General features: G+C 35.1%; 3 protein-coding genes across 3 annotated transcripts in view; 2 read left to right on the top strand and 1 right to left on the bottom strand.

Annotated features, from left to right (window-relative positions):
- Positions 1 to 6,802, top strand: part of syn3 (synapsin III) — a 39,259-nt gene extending 32,457 nt beyond the window's left edge. Inside the window, exons 7-14 of the mRNA XM_077709288.1 lie at positions 1,950 to 2,012; positions 3,212 to 3,354; positions 3,437 to 3,511; positions 3,572 to 3,674; positions 4,688 to 4,819; positions 5,854 to 5,872; positions 5,958 to 6,093; positions 6,167 to 6,802. Coding sequence (XP_077565414.1) covers positions 1,950 to 2,012; positions 3,212 to 3,354; positions 3,437 to 3,511; positions 3,572 to 3,674; positions 4,688 to 4,819; positions 5,854 to 5,872; positions 5,958 to 6,093; positions 6,167 to 6,293 — 798 coding nt within the window. The 3' untranslated portion in view covers positions 6,294 to 6,802. The remainder of the gene's footprint in view (positions 1 to 1,949; positions 2,013 to 3,211; positions 3,355 to 3,436; positions 3,512 to 3,571; positions 3,675 to 4,687; positions 4,820 to 5,853; positions 5,873 to 5,957; positions 6,094 to 6,166) is intronic.
- A 5,524-nt stretch (positions 6,803 to 12,326) lies between these two features.
- rerg (RAS-like, estrogen-regulated, growth inhibitor) lies at positions 12,327 to 23,267 on the bottom strand. The gene is made up of 5 exons (XM_077709295.1): positions 23,074 to 23,267; positions 20,995 to 21,113; positions 14,915 to 14,971; positions 14,120 to 14,193; positions 12,327 to 13,087 (listed from the first exon to the last, which is right to left on the bottom strand). The coding sequence occupies exons 2-5, from the start codon at positions 21,053 to 21,055 to the stop codon at positions 12,677 to 12,679; spliced, it is 603 nt and encodes a 200-aa protein (XP_077565421.1). The 5' UTR covers positions 21,056 to 21,113; positions 23,074 to 23,267; the 3' UTR covers positions 12,327 to 12,676.
- plxnc1 (plexin C1) overlaps positions 15,886 to 24,036 on the top strand; it is a 41,417-nt gene continuing 33,266 nt past the window's right edge. Inside the window, exons 1-2 of the mRNA XM_077709287.1 lie at positions 15,886 to 15,994; positions 21,581 to 21,699. The gene's annotated coding sequence lies outside the window, so the exon portion shown is untranslated. The remainder of the gene's footprint in view (positions 15,995 to 21,580; positions 21,700 to 24,036) is intronic.

Below are 24,036 nucleotides of genomic sequence, written 5' to 3'. Positions count from 1 at the left end.
CGAGTTAATTTGGTCTGGAGCTTGAGAAACTAAGATCATCTGGCTTAAAATAAGATAACAGATGTCCCACAGACATTGTTGACCCAAAATGACCATGCATGTTTTTGTGGCTTGTGTGTGAATCAATGACAAAAACACCTTGAGGCGTTGCAAAGGATGCGGTTGTCTCCCCTCGCCCCGTTTTTTTGTACCGTCATTGCCAAACTTATGGGAATTACTGGAAGGAACCTGTCCAGACAAAGAGGCCCCGTCAACGTAAATCTCCGCACCTTGCTGTTACCGAGTACTTCTCGGATACTTGTTAAACCTATGTGATCCGCTAGCATTTTTTCCAGTTAGTGAGTCAAGAAGCTATTTGACGTCACAAAAGGGTGTGTAGAGCTTTCTTATCTACACAATTGGCTTGAAATGATGATTTCATCCAAAAAAAACTAGTTACAAATTCACTGCGGTCCTAAGGAAGATGGAGGTCTAAAAAAGTACACTTAGTACTGGCTCTGTTTCAGGTTAGGCCTTTTTTATGTAATGTTTTGAGTCATTACCAGGTTTGTGCTCCACCCAGGCTGGCTGAAAGGTTTCAGCTGCTTGTTCATTGTTTTATTAAAAAAAAATATATATACTTAGCTGAGTAATACCATCAAACATTGCTCTGATGGCAGTAGACGTTCAATCCAGTTTGATATTTGTTCATGCTCCTGAATAGAATGGATTTTACTTCTAGTACTGTAAATGGCAGAGAAACATAATTGATCACTGCCCAAAAATACTGTGACCGGACGTTTGGTCGCCGGTCTTTTGGTGACAGAGAGTTTAATGTTGAAACCAGCTCTCAAAATTATATTGATGAGAGAGTTTAATATCGAAATATTTACTGTTTTCAACAGTACTTAGATATTAAACAGTACTTAGATATTAAACAGTACTTAGATATTAAACAGTACTTAGATATTAAATAGTACTTAGATATTAAACAGTACTTAGATATTAAACAGTACTTCGATCTTAAACAGTACTTAGATCTTAAACAGTACTTAGATATTAAACAGTACTTAGATATTAAACACTTTAACAATCCCTATTTGGAATGGATAGGATTTTCAACTTAGTAAACAAAGTAGTACTAACATGAACATCATTTAAAGACATTTTATAGAAGTTATGGTATTGCACCAAGCGGTTGTCGCAAAATACTTTAAGCGGAACCATCCCAAATCATAAAAACCTAATGTTTTGTCATTGAAGTTCAATAAGCTGTACTTGATCAATGCACCATGGGATATTAAAGGTTTTTTTTAGATAATTCAGTCCATATTTTGCATATCATTAATGGGATAATGCATACTGTTGGTAGTCCTCGCTCTTTACTTTGAGAACCACTACTGGTCATTTTAGTTTATCACTATTTACTTGACACACCAATTTAGAGTGTTCTTTCAAGAGTGGAAAAGTCCCTCTTTAGATTGCACTCTCATTTACAATCATATCAGATAGACCAAAGGGCGTTCCAAAACCACAACGACGAGGTAATATGTTGATGTTTGGTCCACTTCAATTGCACAACCCGTGAGAAACGTGTTTGCAGTCTGTTGATTTGGTCCAAAGCCATCCCAGAGTCAGTTGTGGTCTTCCACTCGGTTTCCCAGAACCTCACTGTCTTATTTCGGGTGATGGCACGGGACTTGCCGCTTTAACGCGCCCACATTTCATACACTTTTCCACTGTCGGTTTTGTCGAAATGCCGTCAACACCGCATTGGTTTTGCTGTATGTTTAAAGAGCCAAACGTTCCGACTGAGAAGGACATTCTCCATCACGTGTTGGCGTGAATTTAGAAAGGCGACCTGAAACAACCCCGTCGACGTTGAGTTTGTGCGGGAAATGTTGGGTTTTCAACATAATGTTCACGAAAATGTGAGAGTGTTAAATAATAAATGCTGTCCTTCTCTGCAGGTTACAAGTCCTTCCTATCCTGTGGTGGTCAAGATGGGGCATGCTCATGCCGGAATGGGGAAGGTGAGTACGACTTTATATTGTCCAATGGTATTGCAGAATGAGGACAGGTCTAATGACCAGCTTCATCTATCAACAAGTTCAGACAAAAGCGAGTGAACACATTTTTCGGTGAGCGGACGTTTGGTCGTCGGTCTTTTGGTCATGAGAGAGAGAGTTCAATATCTAATAGAGAGAGTTTAATATCTAAGTACTGTTGAAAACAGTAGATATTTAGATATTAAACTCGCTCATGAATATCATTTTGAGAGCTGGTTTCAACAGTACTTGGATATTAAACAGTACTTGGATCTTAAACAGTACTTGGATTTTAAACAGTACTTGGATCTTAAACAGTACTTGAATCTTAAACAGTACTTGGATCTTATACAGTACTTGGATCTTAAACAGTACTTGGATCTTAAACAGTACTTGGATCTTAAACAGTACTTGGTTCTTAAACAGTACTTGGATCTTAAACAGTACTTGGTTCTTAAACAGTACTTGGTTTTTAAACAGTACTTGGTTCTTAAACAGTACTTGGATCTTAAACAGTACTTGGATAATAAACAGTACTTGGATAATAAACAGTACTTGGATAATAAACAGTACTTAGATATTAAACTCTCTCTTCCCTAGATATTAAACTCTCTTTCATGAATATAATTTTGAGAGCTGGTTTCAACAGTCAACTCTCTGTCACCATTAGACCGGCAACCAAAAGACCAGCGACCAAACGTCCGGTCACGCATTCTTCTAATGCACAATAAAAAGTATCTCAAATATAACTGTGGAACAATATGAGGAAAATCAAGTGAAGTATCATTTTTACTCTATTAACTAAGGAATGCGGGAGGAACCCAGAGAAAACCCACATAGGCACTGGGAAATCAGACAAACTCCATTGAGGAAAGTCAGAAGCCACTGTGAATTTAACCCTTGACCCCAGAACAGTGAGGTGACGTGCTAACCACCGTGGCAAATAAGCCAACATACCGCCATTCAGGAAGTACTTTTTATTTTCCCTGGGTTGCCGTTACGTAACTTTCTCGTCTGTCCGGCACTCAATTACCTAAGAATCCCGACGTGACGTTGTTTGAAAGTGTTTCCACTCCTCAATAGTCCGCCCCCTCGTCCACGTGTGGACTTCATGTGGCATATCCAGCAGAGTGCTACTGGGCTTTTTTCTAATTAGTGACATCTCTCCCAAAAAAAAAAACCAGATCAAAGTGGAAAACCAACAGGACTTCCAGGATATTACCAGCGTGGTGGCGTTAGCTGGGACTTACGCCACCGCCGAGCCATACGTCCAGTCCAAATACGACATCCGCATCCAGAAGATTGGAAACAACTACAAGGCTTACATGTAAAATAAATAAAAAATACAAAATTGCAGTTTTTTTTCTCACAAATGTATTTTAAATGCTTTAAATACGATTTTATTTCAGGAGAACCTCCATTTCAGGAAACTGGAAGGCAAACACCGGCTCGGCCATGTTAGAACAGATTGCCATGACTGACAGGTACGTTATTACACGTAACTTGTTATAAATGACAGTTTTATTAAAGTTATTTTGTTCCAGATATCGCCTGTGGGTGGATTCTTGCGCCGAGATATTCGGAGGCCTTGATGTATGCGCGGTGAAAGCCGTCCACGGAAAAGATGGCAACGACTACATCATTGAGGTTAGTTCCTTTCCCTATAACCCTTAAAGAAAGGGTGTCAGACTCGGGTTGGTTCTCGAGCCGCATTAACGTCAACTTGATTTCATGTAGGCCGGACCATTTTAGATGTAATATTTAGATTTTTTTAAATATCTAAGTACTGTTTAATATCTAAGTACCGTTTAATATCTAAGAGAGAGACTTTAATATCTAAGTACTGTTTAATATCTAAGTACTTCTTAATATCTAAGAGAGATAGTTTAATATCTAAGTACTGTTTAATATCTAAGTACTGTTTAATATCTAAGTACTTCCTAATATCTAAGAGAGAGAGAGTTTAATATCTAAGTACTGTTTAATATCTAAGTACTTCCTAACATCTAAGAGAGAGAGAGTTTAATATCTAAGTACTTCCTAATATCTAAGTACTTCCTAATATCTAAGTACTTCCTAATATCTAAGTACTTCCTAATATCTAAGTACTTCCTAATATCTAAGAGAGAGTTTAATATCTAAGTACTGTTTAATATCTAAGTACTGTTTAATATCCAAGTACTGTTTAATATCCAAGTACTGTTTAATATCTAAGTACTGTTTAATATCCAAGTACTGTTTAATATCCAAGTACTGTTTAATATCTAAGTACTGTTTAATATCCAAGTACTGTTTAATATCTAAGTACTGTTTAATATCTAAGTACTTCCTAATATCTAAGAGAGATAGTTTAATATCTAAGAAAAATAGTTTAATATCTAAGTACTGTTGAAACCAGCTCTCAAAATTATATTCATGAAAGAGAGTTTAATATCTAAATATCTACTGTTTTCAACAGTACTTAGATATTAAGCAGTACATAAATATTAAACATATATAATTTTGAGGGCTGGTTTCAACAGTAAACTCTCACCATTTGACTGGCGACCAAAAGACCTGAATAAAATGTCCTTACAAATTGTTATTAGGCAACACTGCTCTCCTGTGGTATAAAAGATGAAGTTTTTGAGTTTTTTTTCCCTCTTATTTTTGCACTTCAGGTGATGGACAGTTCCATGCCTCTAATTGGGGAGCACCTAGAGGAAGATAAGCAGCTGATTTCAGAGCTGGTGCTTCATAAAATGGCGCAGGTCCTTCTGGGAGTTTCCACGCCACCGCCATCTGCCGTCAAGGTAGGAAGATTGATTTGGGTCAGAGAACGTCGTAACGGAATTTGGGGGGGAAGTCTTTTGGTCGCCGGTCAAATGGTGACAGAGAGTTTACTGTTGAAACCTGCTCTCAAAATTATATTCATGAGATAAAATTTAATATCTAAGTACTGTTTAATATCTAAGAGGGAGAGTTTAATATCCAAGTACTTTTTAATATCTAAGAGAGAGAGTTTGATATCTAAGTACTATTTAATATCTAAGTACTGTTTAATATCTAAGAGATAGTTTAATATCTAAAAGATAGAGTTTAATATTTAAGAGATAGAGTTTAATATTTAAGAGATAGAGTTTAATATTTAAGAGATAGAGTTTAATATTTAAGAGATAGAGTTTAATATTTAAGAGATAGAGTTTAATATTTAAGTACTGTTTGATATCTAAGTACTGTTTGATATCTAAGTACTGTTTGATATCTAAGTACTGTTTGATATCTAAGTACTGTTTCATATCTGAGTACTGTTTCATATATGGGTACTGTTTCATATCGGAGTACTGTTTTATACCTAAGTACTGTTTTATACCTAAGTACTGTTTAATATCTAAGTACTGTTTCATATCTAAGTACTTTTTCCTATCTAAGTACTTTTTCATATCTAAGTACTGTTTCATATCTGAGTACTGTTTCATACCGGAGTATTGTTTCATATCTGAGTACTGTTTCATATCTGAGTACTGTTTCATATCTAAGTACTGTTGAAACCAGCTCTCAACATTATATTCATGAGAGAGTTTAATATCTAAATATCTACTGCGTTCTACAGTACTTCGATATTAAACAGTACTTAGATATTAAACTCTCATGAATCAACAGTAGATACTTAGATATTAAACTATCTCTCATGAATATATTTCTGAGAGCTGGTTTCAACAGTACTTAGATATTAAACAGTACTTCAAATTCAGGCTTTGAAAGCTGCAAAATTGGGGTGCACCTTGCGCTATGTACTACTATTCAATCTTCTTCCTTATTTTCTCTTCTTTGCTTGAACCGATAGACGACACAACCCAGACGAGGTAGGCACCCCTTCTATTTCCCGCGGAAATTTCTCGGGCCATTTTTCATTTCTTTGTAAAAACTCCGCTCGCCATTTTCGTACAGGGGGTCAACGCTCCGGCTCGGCTTCTCCGTCGTCCCAAGGTTCGCCACAACGCGCCCGTTCGGCCGCCACTTCTCCCAGCCAGTCTTTCCAGCCGGGGCCCGTGCCCGAATCTCACAAACAGTCGCCACAACTCAAGTGAGTTGAGCAAAAAATGTCATAGCGAATCGAGTCGCTCGGTTCGGGAAATGAACCGGTGATATTCACACAGCAAATCGCAGTCGCTGACCAACACTTTCAGCGAGACTTTACGTGGCAACAACGTGAGCGACGACGAGGCCAAAGCGGAGAGCATCCGTAGCCTCCGCCAATCCTTCGCCAGCCTCTTCTCGGACTGAGCGCTTCCTCCTTCTACTTCCTGTCCATCTGCGGATGAATGCCGCACCTTCATCTTCCGCTGCTTCGTCTTCTTCTTCTTCTATCGTCGCTTAGAAAGGTCGAACGAGGCCGTCTTCCTGAAAGCAAAAGCAATCTGGCCCAACTCTTGCTTTTTCCATTTCTGTTCCTACTTTTTTCTCATTAACATCTCACCCTGCTGTTCATTTTCATGGGTTTTTCATGAGTAGATGTAGTACAATTTGGTAGAGCTGGGAGGGATACCTTGTTGTTTTCTTTTAGTATATCAGAATTCATTCTTTTGCTTGTGGGCCATTTCATTTCCATGGTGTTCGGACGTTTAGTGTCTGGACTTTTAGTCGCTGGTCTTTTAGTCACTAGTCTTTTGGTCCCCAGTCTTTTGGTCGCCGGTCAAATGGTGACAGATAGTTTACTGTTGAAGCCAGCTCTCAAAATTAGTTTCATGAGAGAGAGTTTAATATCTAAGTAATGTTTCATATCTAAGTAATGTTTCATATCTAAGTACTGTTTTATATCTAAGTTCTGTTTCATATCTAAGTTCTGTTTAATATCTAAGTACTGTTTAATATCTAAGTACAGATCAATATCTAAGTACTGTTCAATATCTAAGTACAGATTAATATCTAAGTACTGTTTAATATCTAAGTACTCTCTAATATCTAAGAGAGTTTAATATCTAAGTACTGTTTAATATCTAAGTACTGTTTAATATCTAAGTACTGTTTAATATCTAAGTACTGTTTAATATCTAAGTACAGATTAATATCTAAGTACTGTTCAATATCTAAGTACAGATTAATATCTAAGTACTGTTTAATATCTAAGTACTCTCTAATATCTAAGAGAGTTTAATATCTAAGTACTGTTTAATATCTAAGTACTGTTTAATATCTAAGTAATGTTTAATATCTAAGTACTGTTTAATATTTAAGTACATTTGACCGGCGACCAAACGACTACCATTGATTAGTAATAAGAATGTTGTCAATGTTGTTTTCCACTTTAAAAGGGGTGAAATTACTAAAAACAAAGGCACCCATTTACATGTATTTGGACTTTTAAATTTGGAGTCTGGCTCTCAAGGAATAACATTAGAAAATATGAATTGTTTTTGGCTCTCTTCGTCCTGGTCTAATGTTAAATCTGAGAAATGCAACAGAATGTAGACTGAATTTAAGATTATTGTGTTTGCCATATTCTATTTCAAACTTCTAGCAGGTGTTGATTTGTGGAATTCAGGGATCACTTTTTGTTCATTTTTGGGCCATCTTTTGTTAGCATCTCGCTCATTTTTAGTCACTTTCTGATTCTTTTTTCTCATTTCCATGAGAAATTTCTGTTTGCCATTTTTTATTCTTAAATTTTCACGTAAATAAGTCGCCCATCAATGGTTAACATTCACTCTCGTTCGGCCTTTTAAGCGACGATCTCCCTTTTTTTGCTGGATATTTAACCATATTTTTTCCAAGTGTATTCGTGCTCATGTTTGAGATGTCGATTAGTTTTTGCGAGATATTTTTTCAGCTGTACGTGGCAATAATTTACATTAATCCACTCATTGAAAAGAAAAATAATTTAGATAAAACTGATTTTGAATTGCTTGTACATGCCACAAGATAGCAGCAAAACAGAACTTTACTTAAATGAGTAAGCATAACATACAAGATTTTTTTTCATGTTACCAATACAACACATACTCTAAAAACTACCCATTTACTTACTCTCACAAAAAATATGAATTACCCAAAGTGCTTTTAAAGCCAAGTGAAAAAATACTGTCGTCTTCCAACTTGTAGGATTTGTAGTTTTGTTCGAGTATTTCCGACTTTTAACGTATTGTTGAAATTGTGCTATTTTTATGTTCGTAAAAATGCATGAAGCTGTACAGCTGGATGTGTGATTAACAATAATACAAACGCAAAAAAAGAAAGCCCTATTTGCAATAATTCATATACGATACAAAAAAAATGTAAATATTATTCAGCAGTGGCAAAATACTGCCTTTATTTTCATTTCTTTGCCTTTGTACTGTCAATGGGACCAATTAGTAGTATTTTACAACCCCTTTGTCTTATCTGTGAACAAATTAAGTGTTAACCAGTAATGCGAAAAAAAGCCATAAACACACTAGAAACTCATTGGCTGCCATTGACGGCTCTCACTATCCAATAACAGGTGTGAAGGTATCATTTTTGGTTGATTTTCTTATTCCTTTAGTGCGTGACCGGACGTTTGGTCGCCAGTATTTTTGGTCGCCGGTCAAATGGTGACGAGAGTTTACTGTTGAAACCAGCTCTCAAAATTATAGAGATAGTTTAATATCTAAGAGAGGGAAGTTTAATATATAAGTACCGTTTAATATCTAATTGCTGTTGAAACCAGCTCTCAAAATTATATTCATGAGAGAGGGTTTAATATCTAAATATCTACTGTTTCATATTTCATTCTATATCTATTTTTCAACAGTACTTAGATATTAAAGTCTATCTCTCATGAATCAACAGTAGATATTTAGATATTAAACTCTCATGAATATAATATTGAGAGCTGGTTTCAACAGTACTTGGATATTAAACAGTACTTAAATATTAAACAGTATTTAAATAAACAGTACTTAGATATTAAACCGTACTTAGATATTAAACAGTACTTAGATATTAAACCGTACTTCTCTCATGAATATAATTTTGAGAGCTGGTTTCAACAGGCGACCAAAAGTCCGAGCACCCTTTAGAGTGTCATTGTTGGGTCACTTGCTCTTCAGTGGCCCAAAATGAATAGAAAATCACTCAAAATGAACAGGATGTAATAATGTCCACACACGCTGCTAGTAATGTTGCAAAAGTTCCTTAGTCTTCTAATTTCGGAATGAATTAAACCGACAAAATGTGGAAATGGTGAGATTTTCCCAACATGACCAAGGCAGTATTTGCTTTTTATCCCCACATCAGCAAAGCTCTGATGAAATATGCAGCTAAGAGACTTAAAAAATATATATAAAAATGAAAGGACATTGTCATTGTCGCTGAAGAATAGTCCGTTCCCTCTCAGATGGGCATCACTTGCTATTTTTGCTGTATTTTTGTGTATTTCGGTGTAAACGTGGCATGAATCGTGTGTGTGTGTGTGTGTGTACTCTTGTGTAATTTTCGACTTTTTTTTTGTCTTGACAGCCATATTTCTGTTATTAAAAGTAAGACATTTTACAACACCTGTTTGCACTTTTGGGAAACTTTGTAAGATTTGCAATGTTTTCACCATTTTAGGTCAATGTACTTTTCGTTAAGTCTTTTAAAAGTTCCAACAAAATGAAAAAAAATATAGAAGAAAGTGAACAAACTGTTTTATGAGCACTGGCAGGAATTTCAAACCCGCTCAAGGCTCAAGATGTGAAATGAATTGGAATGTTTTATTGGTAATATAAAACACATACCGGGTCATAAATAGGTCGCAGCATTACTAAAGAAAGGAATGAGATTGAATGATTGGCGGTAAAGTTTGCTTGGATTAGGTCAAACTGGGTTTTTCTCTGATTTCCCAATTTTCCCAGTTTCTTTTTGGATCTTTTTGATGCGTCCGAGATGGCGAGGTCACGAATCGGATGACGCACATGTTGCTTTTTTTCTTTTCTCGCTGAGCCAACAATCTTGATTCAGCATCATCACTCCAGAGTACGGAGACCATGTATCATCTAGTTTCTTAGCAACCAATACAAGATTTGGTTGTGATCGAAATCAAGGCAAAGAATTTTTTTTTTAACGCATTGGATCAGTTAATTCTGTGGTAATGATTGTTTGTTTGTAAAACAAAACAAAAGTAGACTGACAATTTTAGTTGCAGGTAGATTTTAAAATAACAAATGGGAATGGCATTTTTTTTTAATATATATTCGTACTGAGCACCAAATAGGGTGATCGGACGTTTCGGTCGCCGGTATTTTGGTTGCCAGTCTTTTGGTTGAAGGTCAAATGGTGACAAAGAGTTTACTGTTGAAACCAGCTCTTAAAATTATATTCATAAGAGAGAGTTTAATATCTAAGTACGGTTTACTAGTACTGTTTAATATCCAAGTGCTGTTCACTAGTACTGTTTAATATTGTTTACTCGTACTGTTTACTCGTACTGTTTACTCGTACTGTTTACTCGTACTGTTTACTCGTACTGTTTAATATCTAAGTACTGTTTACTAGTACTGTTTAATATCTAAGTACTGTTTACTCGTACTGTTTAATATCCAAGTACTGTTTACTAGTACTGTTTACCAGTACTGTTTAATATCCAAGTACTGTTTAATAGTACTGTTTACTAGTACTGTTTAATATCCAAGTACTGTTTAAAAGTACTGTTTAATATCTAGGAGAGTGTTAATATCTATGTACTGTTTAATATCTAAGTACACTTGACCAAAAGACCGGCGACCAAACGTCCAGTCACGCTAAAATAGATGCCTCGAATACAAGTCATTATATTGAGTAAAATTAAATAAAAAAAATATATTTTGGATATTCATTCAGGGTTTTATGTTTATTTTTGTATTTACAAAATTTTAAAAAACAAATGAATTGACGTTCATTGTAAGTTTTTATTTTATCGTTACATATTTGCTTTCATTTATTTTTTAAAGGTATATTAGTATTAACAAGGTAAGTGGTTAATACATGAAAATGCAGGCATACCTTTCTCTATTTGACCAAAGTACTGCTTAGTTGTCATGGAAACTGTCATGCTTACAATTACAATACGAAGGGCAAAATGAATATAAAAGCTGTTCCCAAAACAAGAATCTCACCCGCGTTAAAAACTCTTTCCCGCGTTAACCTTTAAGTCAAGTACTTCAAATTGCCTTTGGAAGAAAACTCAATTTAAACAAGTCGACCATTTTAAGAAGAGGTACTACTACATGTTGTTTGTAAGAACTCCAAGATGGAGGACCGGCATACTTTAGATGTTTATAAGCAGAACATAACTCCTCACCACAGGGCTTTTAGTTCCCTTTTTTCCTCGGAAACTGGAATGCCATTCTTTCCCTCACGTAACGGAAAAAATGTCCGAGTGCAAGTGGGATGCCTAAAAAAAAAAATCAAAAGATCTTTTATCACCTTCTTAGGATGACGTATTCCGCCATGTTTAAATATTTTCGAGCCTTTCTCAATGGCCGCTTGTCCATCAAACCTCGTCAAGTCAACCGTGCCCGTATCAATTGGCAGTCATCCTAATTTTGTCTATGAGTCCCTATCTAAACAGGAAATGCGCTCAGATTATTATACATTGTTTTACCTGGGAGATGTGAAGGAGATTTTGACCGGACGTTTGGTGGCCAGTCTTTTGGTCGCCGGGCAAATGGTGACAGAGAGTTTACTGTTGAAACCAGCTCTCAAAATTATATTCATGAGAGAGAGTTTATTATCTAAGAGAGAGAGTTTAATATGTAAGTACTGTTTAATATCCAAGTACTGTTTAATATATTAGTACTGTTTAATATATTAGTACTGTTTAATGTATTAGTACTGTTTAATGTATTAGTACTATTTAATGTATTAGTCCTTTTTAATGTATTAGTACTGTTTAATACCTTAGTACTGTTTAATATATTAGTACTGATTAATGTATTAGTACTGGTTAATGTATTAGTACTGTTCAATATCTAAGTACTGTTTGATATCTAAGTACTGTTTGATATCTAAGTACTGTTTGATATCTAAGTACAGTTTAATATCTGAGTACTGTTAAATATCTAAGTACTGTCTAATATCTAAGTACTGTTGAAATCAGCTCTCAAAATTATGTTCATGAGATAAAGTTTAATATCTAAATATCTACTGTTTTCAAAAATACTTAGATCTTAAACTCTCTCTCTCTCTTAGAAAATAAACTCTCTCATGAATATAATTTTGAGAGCTGGTTTCAACAGTAAACTCTCTGTCACCATTTGACCGGCGACCAAAAGGGACCAAAAGACCGCTCTTATAAAACTCAACAAACTTCACAGCAAGAACTGCAAACAGTGACGCTAGTGACAAAGTACTTTTTACTCATTCGCCACTGAGTCACTGATGATGACGATCTCAATGACATTTAGGACTACTTTGTACACGTTATTTAGCCCGGTCACAAGACATAGTAGTAATATTTTATTCCTGTACAGGTTGACTATATGTCAATCTTCTTAGAATAAATCCATTAGATTATGATTTCCATTGTGTGAGTCCATTTTGGCTCCCATTGCCTTTCACAGGTTAATTGTTGGAGTTCGCCATACATTTCCCCGAGAAATTGAGTTCTTTTGGCAAAAAAAAAATGACCACTAGTACACAGTCCTTGTGAGATATTCACTGTACAAAAAGTTATTTTCCCCCAAAATTGGCTAGCTGCTAATCTTCGTCAACATCTTATTGATGGCCTGTTTGACGTGCGTAGTTGAACTGCGGCGTCTTGTCTTGCCCTGCACGGCCTTGCGCCGCCGCGCCTCTCGGCACAACTCGTGGAAGGCCTCGGCTACGGCGCCCCCCTGGTCGGCGCACGCCGAGCGCTCGTAGAAGGCGCAGGCCATGTCGGCCGCTAGGCGCTCGCCCTCCTCGGTGGTGACCTGCCGGGCGTGTTCCAGGTCGCATTTGTTGGCCACCAGAACCAGCGGCACATTTTTAGGCTTCTTGACTTCTTCCAAGAGAGTCCGTAGAGGCGCAACGTCTTCGAAGCTGCCGCGGTCGGTGATGTCGTACACCACCATGAAGGCGTCCCCCCAGCGTATGTGGCCTTCCTTTTGCTGGCTGTCTTCCTGAAAAGGGAAAGGGAATGGTCGCTATTGGTCATTGTTGAGTTCGCCAGGTCGTGATCGGATGTTTGGTCGACGGTCTTTTGGTTGCCGGTCAAATGGTGACTGAGAGTTTACTGTTGAAAGCAGCTCTCAAAATTATATTCACGAGAGAGAGAGTTTAATATCTAAGTACTGGTTAAACCAGCTCTAAAAAAATTATATTCATGAGAGAGAGTTTAATATCTAAGAGAAAGTCTAAGTACTAATTAATATCTAAGTACTGTATACATATCTAAGTACTGTTTAATATCTAAGTACTGTATACATATCTAAGTACTGTTTAATATCTAAGTACTGTATACATATCTAAGTACTGTATACATATCTAAGTACTGTTTAATATCTAAGTAATTTATACATATCTAAGTACTATTTAATATCTAAGTACTGTTTAATATCTAAGTACTGTTTAATATATAAGTACTGTTTAATATCTAAGTACTGTATACATATCTAAGTAATTTATACATATCTAAGTACTGTTTAATATCTAAGTGCTGTTTAACATCTAAGTACTGTTTACTATCCAAGTACTGTTTAATATCTAAGTACTGTTTAACATCTAAGTACTGTTTACTATCTAAGTACTGTTTAATATCTAAGTACTGTTTAATATCTAAGTACTGTTTAACATCTAAGTACTGTTTACTATCTAAGTACTGTTCAATATCTAAGTACTGTTCAATATCTAAGCAAAGTTTAATATCTAAGTACTGTTTAATAGTTAAGTACTGTTTAATAGTTAAGTACTGTTTAATATGTAAGTACTGTTGAATATCTAGTACTGTTTAATATCTAAGTTCTGTTGAAACTATCTCTCAAAATTATATTCATGAGAAAAACTTTAATATCTAAATATATACTGTTTTCAACAGTATTTAGATATTAAACTCTCTCTCATGAATATAATTTTGAGAGCTGGTTTCAAAAGTAAACTCTGTCACCATTTGACCGGCAACCAAACGTCCGAGTACACCTATTTGTGTTCCTTACCTGACCTGCCGTGTCCAGTATCTCCATGGTGACAACTTCGTCGTCGATATTGGCTTGATGGCGATAGGTCGATTCTGTACAGAAAAAAAGTGGCATGAGTTCATCACTAAAGAACGTCTAGTCCACCTCAACTCGCTGCCAACCCTCCCACCTCTAAAGGGTTTGACAATGAGTTAACTCAGGTGTGGCCATCTACTTGAATTGAACCCATTGTAAAAGCACATCTGTGTAAACAAAAGTCTCCTTGTAATATGAGGAATGTTCTTGGGTTTAGCTTAAAACTGAAGTTTTTTTTACTGGGTTACTCTACACTTGCCTTTCTCGTCTTTTTAATCTGGAAATTTTCGCTCACGCAACTCGTATTTAACCGAATATTCTCCTTTTCGTAGATCAAGTTACATTTAATGTGAGGACGCAGATTTATTTGTTTGGCTGCAGGCTGAGGAGGAGCCTCTAGGGTGGCATCCTATTTCGGGAACCATCATCGCTCTGGTGGCCACCGACATTTATGTACACACCCACAATACTCGGGTGAATACTACAAACTGTGTCTATTCAGAACTGCGAAAACTGAGGAAAAAACGAGCTGGTATCTACAGGAAAAAGCCTCAATCTCCAGGAAATGATAAATGACAGAAATAGGCGCCAAATTGATCAAATCTAGGAGGATTGGCTATGAATGCTTACCTTTTTAGTGCTTAGTATTTTTGGTTGGGAGTCCAAAATGGCGGTGAAATTGATAGTCATTGATTTGAAGCTAAACTAAAGATTTTTTTTGCTAAGACATTGACTTACCAAGAGTTGGATCGTACTCCCAGATGAAGCGTCGTGTCAGAAACCTCACCACCAATGCTGCAAAAAAAAAAAAAAAATCTGATATAATTTCATATCCATCGAATGAAATGATTGGATCACTGTATAATAATAATAGAAAGTTTTTGGGCCTGATCGGACGTTTGGTTGCCGATCAAATGGTGACAGAGTTTACTGTTGAAAACAGCTCTCAAAATTATATTCATGAGAGTTTAATATCTAAGAGAGATAGTTTAATATTTAAGAGAGATATTTTATTATTTAAGAGAGATATTTTAATATCTAAGAGAGATATTTTAATATCTAAGAGAGATATTTTAATGTCTAAGAGAGATAGTTTAATATCTAAGAGAGATATTTTTATTTTTAAGAGATATTTTAATATCTAAGAGAGATATTTTAATATCTAAGAGAGATATTTTAATATCTAAGAGAGATATTTTAATATGTAAGTACTGTTTAATATGTAAATACTGTTTAATATCTAAGTACTGTTTAATATCCAAGTACTGTTTAATATCCAAGTACTGTTTAATATGTAAGTACTGTTTAATATCCAAGTACTGTTGAAACCAGCTCTCAAAATTATATTCATGATTGAGTTAAATATCTAAATATCTACTATTTTTACCAGTACTTAGAACATGTTTTACCAATGCATCTTGCTTTCATATTATTCATGAATTCATTTTCTGGTCCAGTTATCCTCACAAGGGTTGAGAGGGTTGGGAAGCTGGAGCCTATCTCAGCTAACTAATGTGCAGTAGGCATGATTTTTTTGCCAACCAATTGCAGTTTTTCCCATTTTAGTGTGCTCATTTAATCAAATTGAAACAAAAAAATGAGTCCAATCAACTATATATTGCTTACACTTTGAGAATCCCATCTTTGAAAATATATATATATATATATATTTTTTTAAATATAGTATTTCTGTCAACCTGCAGGAATTGCCCTAAACAAGAAGCTGAGAAGTCCACTTGAGTAGGCCTGCTGGCCAAAAGGAGACCTCAACAACACTTTCTACGACAAAAGGATCCCGTTTGGCTCTTCATAGCGCAGGTATGCCTAATATTTTACGTTTCTCTTGAACGGCGCAAATTCCAGCAAGGTAGAACAAGCCACAGTGTGTGAGGTAACATTAACTCCCCCACCATTTTCACAATGTATAGCATAGAAAAGAGGGGTCTTTGTTAGTGGACCTTAATGTGGACAGGGGGGCCTAGATTCCCTCTCAACGTTGATCCTATCGCAAAAGGGACGATTTATTACTCGTGTCATGTCGGAACACTGTTGGAAAATTGGGTAAAAATATCCTGCGTGTATATGTTTTGAGCAATTTTTTCACCACACACGAAGTTAGACGTTAAAGTAATAATGAATAATAATAATTGAAACCAGCTGTCAAAATTATATTCATGAGGGAGAGTTTAATATCTAAGAGAGAAGTTTTATATCTAATTACTGTTTAATATCGGAGTACAGTTTGATATCGAAGTACTGTTTAATATACAAGTACTGTTCAATATCTAAGTACTGTTTAATATACAAGTACTGTTTAATATCCAAGTACTGTTTAAGATCTTAGTACTGTTTGATATCTGAATACTGTTTAATATCTGAGTACTGTTCAATATCTAAGTACTGTTTAATATCCAAGTACTGTTTAATATCCAAGCACTGTTCAATATCTAAGTACTGTTTAATGTCCAAGTACTGTTTACTATCTAAGTACTGTTTACTATCTAAGTACAGTTAACTATCTAAGTACTGTTTAATATCTAAGTACAGTTTACTATCTAAGTACAGTTTACTATCTAAGTACTGTTTAATATACAAGTACTGTCGAAATCAGCTCTGAAAATTATATACATAAGAGAGTTTAATATCTAAATATCTACTGTTTTCAACAATACTTAGATATTAAACTTCTCTCTTAGATATTAAAGTTTAAATACATATGCTATAAAGCAGCACATCGACCGAAAAGGATGTTGACGTCACCAAAAGGTGGTCTTTGTGGACGGAATTATTCTTGGTATCCCCCCCCACCCGCCGCCTGCCCTCAAGCTCCCTTGCGCCCCCGCACGCATTCAGAGGAATAATGATGCCATTTCCGGCCTTGAAGCACCCAAGTGCTCCCTGAATGCACACAAATGGATCCATTGAAAAGCAATGGTGAATCTCAGGTGCAATAACATAAAAAAACAACAACAAAAAAGTCATTTCAACTCACGAAATGGGAGCCGGGTTTTATTCTTGCCTTTACAGAAGTGTGAAATCAATGGGGTGGCCTATTTTGCAGTGCCCTGAGGGAGCTTTCCTATTGTTTGTCTGACTTTATCGGACACGCACAAAAGAGGAAAAAAACATTAGACAAGACGACATCATGGTCAAGCGTTCGTTCACTTTAGTGGGAAATCTTTGTCAGTAGAGGAATGCCGAGCTGGGTTCGAGTGTATGGGTAGCTGTACTTTCGGTGCTCAGACGTTTGGTCGCCGGACGTTTGGTCGACGGTCAAATGGTTACAGAGAGTTTACTGTTGAAACCAGATCTCAAAATTATATTCATGAGAGAGTTTAACATCTGAGTACTGTTGAAAACAGTAGATATTTAGATATTAAACTCTCTCATGAATATATTTTTGAGAGCTGGTTTCAACAGTACTTAGATATTAAACTCTCTCTCTTAGATATTAAACAGTACTTAGATATTAAACTCTCTCTCTTAGATATTAAACAGTACTTAGATATTAAACAGTAATTAGATATTAAACAGTACTTAGATATTAAACAGTACTTAGATATTAAACTCTCTCTCTCTTAGATATTAACCAGTACTTAGATAATAAACAGTACTTAGATACTAAACAGTACTTCGATATCAAACTCTCTCTCTTAGATATTAAACAGTACTTCGATTTTAAACTCTTTCTCTCTTAGATATTAAACAGTACTTAGATAATAAACAGTACTTAGATATTCAACAGTACTTAGATAATAAACAGTACTCAGACATGAAACAGTACTCAGATATTAAACAGTACTTAGATATTAAACAGTACTTAGATTTTAAACAGTACTTAGATATTAAACAGTACTTAGATATTAAGCAGTACTTAGATATTAAACAGTACTTAGATATTAAACAGTACTTAGATATTAAACAGTACTTCAATATTAAACTCTCTCTCTCTCTTAGATATTAAACAGTACTTAGATACCCCTCATGAATATAACCTTTCGAGCTAGTTTCAACAATAAACTCTCTGTCATCATTTGACTGGCGACCAAAAGACCGGCGAGAACCCGTTGTTTTTGTCGTCTGGCCTTCAAACGAGCGGTTAGACATTTGGCAAGCCTGGCACGGCACACTCATTCGCTCGTTCCTTCACTCATGCTATGAAAATGTGCACCTCTGTTGTTTTTACCGCAGAGTAAGATTACATCAGGTGCAGATACGGTAATACGATCGCTTTATTAAATCAAGACTGACGCAAATCCAACCTGGAAAAAAAATCATTCTCTAATAGAATAGAAAGTCAAAGTTCTTTTTATTTTTTTGCGTCGAGCCCCTTTAAAAAGCTTTCCCGTGAGAACGCCAAAGATTCCTTTTTTGGAACGATTGACTCATAAACAACAACGAGAATGGGGTATCTTGCAAGCAGAACTTTCCAAATGCAAAGTCAGCAGGCTATTTTCTATTTTTACGATATAAAAATGACAGCTTTAAGCTCCTTTCCGTGTGAGCGTCTTCAATATGTAATAGGACAATGTTTACACGCACTGACTAAGCAAATTGTTAGAGGAGCCACACACCAGTAGATCCGCTCTGTTTCTAATTAACCGCGGAAGGGGGTCCGCAATATACAAACATGGCAGACCTCCCAATAACAATCTGAGACAACGGTTAAATGAACGCAATTAAAACAGGCGTTTTTGTCATTTTAAATGTGAAAATGTCTAAAATCTGGGTTTTAGTTCCTTCATTAAAAGAGCCGGGAAGGTTAGACTTATTTTTATTCGAAGTTAAAGTCGATATCTGGTTTTTGGGGGGTCTTATCCGACTTATAAATGTCAAGAGCTAAAGTACGGCATGTAGATGAAGCGTTCATGTGTGCAGATGTAAAAAAAAAAAATTTAACTTGATGAAAGCGAAGATGTGCTGTCCAGATAAGCTAGATAGATTTGTTGTAGTCAAAGCAAGCAGGGATTTTATTTGGAGGGGATATGCCAAATTCCAATGGAAAGTGGAGATCAGGAAGATAACTCCAGAGCGAACAAAGGGATAATCATCGAGGACATATTGCGGGAGATGTACTTGAAGTGTGAACAGTAAAAGGTTGGGGTTGTGAGGTCAAAGGTCAAATGTCAAAGGTTACTGGTCACAGGCGTCAGGGAAGACTTTATATGTATATGTGTATTTGTGTAAATGTGTGTATATGTGTGTGTGTATATATACACACAGATACACACATACACACACAGATACACACATATACAGCTATATATATATATGTTAAAGTGCTGATATATGTGTATATATGTGTGTATATATATATATATATATATATATATATATATATATATATATATATATATATATATATATATATATATATATATATATATATATATATATATATATATATATATATATATATATATATATATATATATATATATATATATATATATATATATATATATATATATATATATATATATATATATATATATATATATATATATATATATATATATATATATATATATATATATATATATATATATATATATATATATATATATATATATATATATATATATATATATATATATATATATATATATATATATATATATATATATATATATATATATATATATATATATATATATATATATATATATATATATATATATATATATATATATATATATATATATATATATATATATATATATATATATATATATATATATATATATATATATATATATATATATATATATATATATATATATATATATATATATATATATATATATATATATATATATATATATATATATATATATATATATATATATATATATATATATATATATATATATATATATATATATATATATATATATATATATATATATATATATATATATATATATATATACATACACACACACACACACACACACACACACACACACACACACACACACACACACACACACACACACACACACACACACACACACACACACACACACACACACACACACACACACACACACACACACACACACACACACACACACACACACACACACACACACACACACACACACACACACACACACACACACACACACACACACACACACACACACACACACACACACACACACACACACACACACACACACACACACACACACACACACACACACACACACACACACACACACACACACACACACACACACACACACACACACACACACACACACACACACACACACACACACACACACACACACACACACACACACACACACACACACACACACACACACACACACACACACACACACACACACACACACACACACACACACACACACACACACACACACACACACACACACACACACACACACACACACACACACACACACACACACACACACACACACACACACACACACACACACACATACATATATACATACATACACATACATATATATGCATACATACACGTATACACACATATTTATGTATATATATATAAAGTGTATTTAGCTTTCATTTTGTATACCTTTAAACCAGGAAAAAAATCTATTTTTTTACTTAAAAACTAATACTAATAAGTACATATAAAAACTGTCTAATTTTACACATGCTTCTTTTTAATACATTTATATTTTCTTCATAAAATTAAAATTTGATAGAAAGGCCAATAATTGCGTCGTTCGGCTTCAGTGTCAGTCAGCTTTTTTATTTGACATGAACTCACAGTCAAAATAAAGAGAATGAAATGACAAAAAAAATCCTACCTGACTTTCCCACTCCTGCTCGCCCCAAAACCGCCAGTTTCACCTCTGGACTTTTTGCCATAACGGCGAGCGTTCCAGTCAACCGTCCATCTCCTGCTCCGCCCCGGTAAAAATAACCTCTGGGGAGAAAGAAAGCTGGTTTTAACAGTACTTAGATATTAAACAGTACCTTAGATCTACTTTTAGATCTATAAAAAAACCCTGAATATTCAGGGTTTTTAATCCAGTTCTTTTAGTCCATTTATTAAAAAAATTATATATAAATATTAACCAATCCAAGTTTAACACCCTAGATCTAGAGCTAGTACTTGGCCTGAACAATAGTACTTCATGTGAGCGCGTTTAAGCGCGTTTATACTTGTTGCACTCGAAGTATTGACTTCACTAGCACAAAATCGTTACAATATTTCTCTAAGTACAACAGGCGTATTTTTTTCAGTTACAATTACAGCAGGCTAAAAACAACTAGCAACCACATTTAACGTTTCACAAAGTACTATCTTTTGCTCACAAAGTAGTGACTTGTATTTTTCATTTTTTTTCCATCCATGACACATAGTATAATGCTTTTTTCTCTGTTCTACAGTGGACGAAAATGACTGCAGTGAGCCAAAGAGGAAGAAACCCTGAAACAGCCATGAACCCACCCACACACCAACAGCAGCAAAAGGGAAACACCAGTGAGCGAGTCTCCTCGTCAATGTGGTCAGTTCCATGTTTTGCTTTTTGTATTCAGCACAGCAAAATGCTTTCGAATAAGTTCATTGGCTGCCACTCAAGATTAATAATATCCACACAGTATGTCTATCTATACATATATAATTCCTTTTAGATTGCAATTAAAAAGGGCATTTAAAATGAATACAGTACTTAGATATTAAACAGTACTTAGATATGAAACAGTACTTAGATATGAAACAGTACTTAGATATTAAACAGTACTTAGATATGAAACAGTACTTAGATATGAAACAATACTTGGTTATTAAACAGTACTTAGATATTAAACAGTACTTGGATATTAAACAGTACTTGGATACTAAACAGTACTTAGATATTAAACTGTACTTAGATATTAAACAGTACTTAGATATTAAACAGTACTTAGATATTAAACATTACTTAGATATTAAACATTACTTAGATATTAAACAGTACTTAGATATTAAACAGTACTTAGATATTAAACAGTACTTAGATATTAAACAGTACTTAGATATTAAACAGTACTTAGATATTAAAGAGTACTTATATATTAAATTCTCTCTCTCTTAGATATTAAACTCTTTCATGAATATGATTTTGAGAGCTGGTTTGAACAGTAAACTCTCTTGTCACTATTTGACTGGCGACCAAAATAGACCAAAAGAGCCGGCGACCAAACGACCGTAATTTAAAACCCCCCCAAAAGGCAAAAAGTTAACATTAACTTGCTGAAAAAAGTCCCATCATCATAACTAGTGGCCTCCTTTTTTTTTAGCCCATAATATGAGGCCTTGGGGACTTTAATTGTCCTTTCAGAATGGAGCATTTGTCTTTTTTTGTTCCTTTCTTACCCGGAGAAAAGGGGAATCGGGGTGGTGCTGAGGTCTCAGGAGATTACAGAGTACAGACTTCCAAACCATTGGGAGGAGACCTGCTGTTCCTGCTGTCAGCCAACCGCAAGCTTGTCATCAAAATACACTTGCAAATAGTTGCCACGCTTGTATAGCGACAGTAAAAAAATAATAAAAAAAGAACGGAATTTTCCTCTGCCTGGAGAAGATTACTCCATTTGAAAAAAATACCATTCCAGCTAACCAATAACCGTTCGTTAACTCATCAAGCCTTCATTTCCTCCCGGAGATGACTCGAAGAGTCATTGCAACAACATCTCATCTATCTGACAAAGTGAGGAATCTGGCAAGACAATCCGGCAGGGTGAAAAAAAAACGTAGATTCTTACATAACAACCAATTGCGTTCAGAATTAATAACAAGACCAGGATTTTAAGATCAGTGAGGAGAAAGGAAAGCACAAGGAAGACTTTTCAGTTGGATTGTGATGTTATTTTATCTAAAAATATGGGAGAAGACTCACCACGGACGGTCGTAGGGAGTCTGGCACACCCAGATGAGGGAAACCAATCCAAGTTGGGTCGTTTTTTTTGCTCGCCAGGTGGAAAAATGATGGATTTTTATTCGGCTGGACGGGAGGAAGATGAAGTGTGGCGAGGGAGTCGATGTGAATGAAGCTCTCATGTAGGCGAGCGGTGTAATATAAGACGCGCAGGTCCTCAAAACGAGAAGCTTAGTGTGAATCATAACAGAGGGAGCAGCGACGTCTAGTGGAGGTTGTTGGCAGCGCGGGGAAAACCTGCCTTGCAATTTTGGTCAAATGGATTTATGTACTACAGGGTAGGGAATACTTTTTGACGAAGAGAGCCACAAACAATTCCTATTTTGCAATGTTATTCCATTTGAGCCATACTACAAATTTAAAAGTCAAAATACATGTAAACGAGTGCCGTATCAATTTTTGGGGGGGAATTTCACCGCTTTTAAAGAAAATATTTCTTAATACATTCCTTTTTAGTTTACTTTGTATTTTATACTTTTTACTTTAATGATGAGTAATGAGTATGTTAATACTTAATTCCTTTTTTCTGTTTATGTTTGATGTGTACTGTTAACGGATGCACTTTTCTATATGTATCCTATCTTTTGCTGACCCGGCTTTTTTACTTTACTATCTACTTTCTACTTTTTACTTTAATGATGAGTGATGAGTATGTTAATACACTTTAATCCTTTTTTTATGTTTATGTTTCATATGTACTGTTAACAGATGCACTTTTTTATATGTATCCTATCTTGTGCTGACCCATCCGTCAAATTTTTAATGTAAATTTGGCCCCCGGGCCCAACAAAAGTTTGCCCAACCCTGCTCTAACATCAGTACACTTTTCTTGCTATTGTAGTCCTGAACTACTTTAAATGTATCTGATCATTTATTCAAAATATCTATATTTATATATTGTTGTATCCTCATCTGTTATTTTGT

This window comes from Stigmatopora nigra, chromosome 23 (assembly GCF_051989575.1).
Source record: "Stigmatopora nigra isolate UIUO_SnigA chromosome 23, RoL_Snig_1.1, whole genome shotgun sequence".
Taxonomy (NCBI): Eukaryota; Metazoa; Chordata; class Actinopteri; order Syngnathiformes; family Syngnathidae; genus Stigmatopora; species Stigmatopora nigra.
The sequence above is the reverse complement of the archived record's forward strand: the minus strand, read 5'-3'. Positions and strand labels throughout refer to the sequence as shown.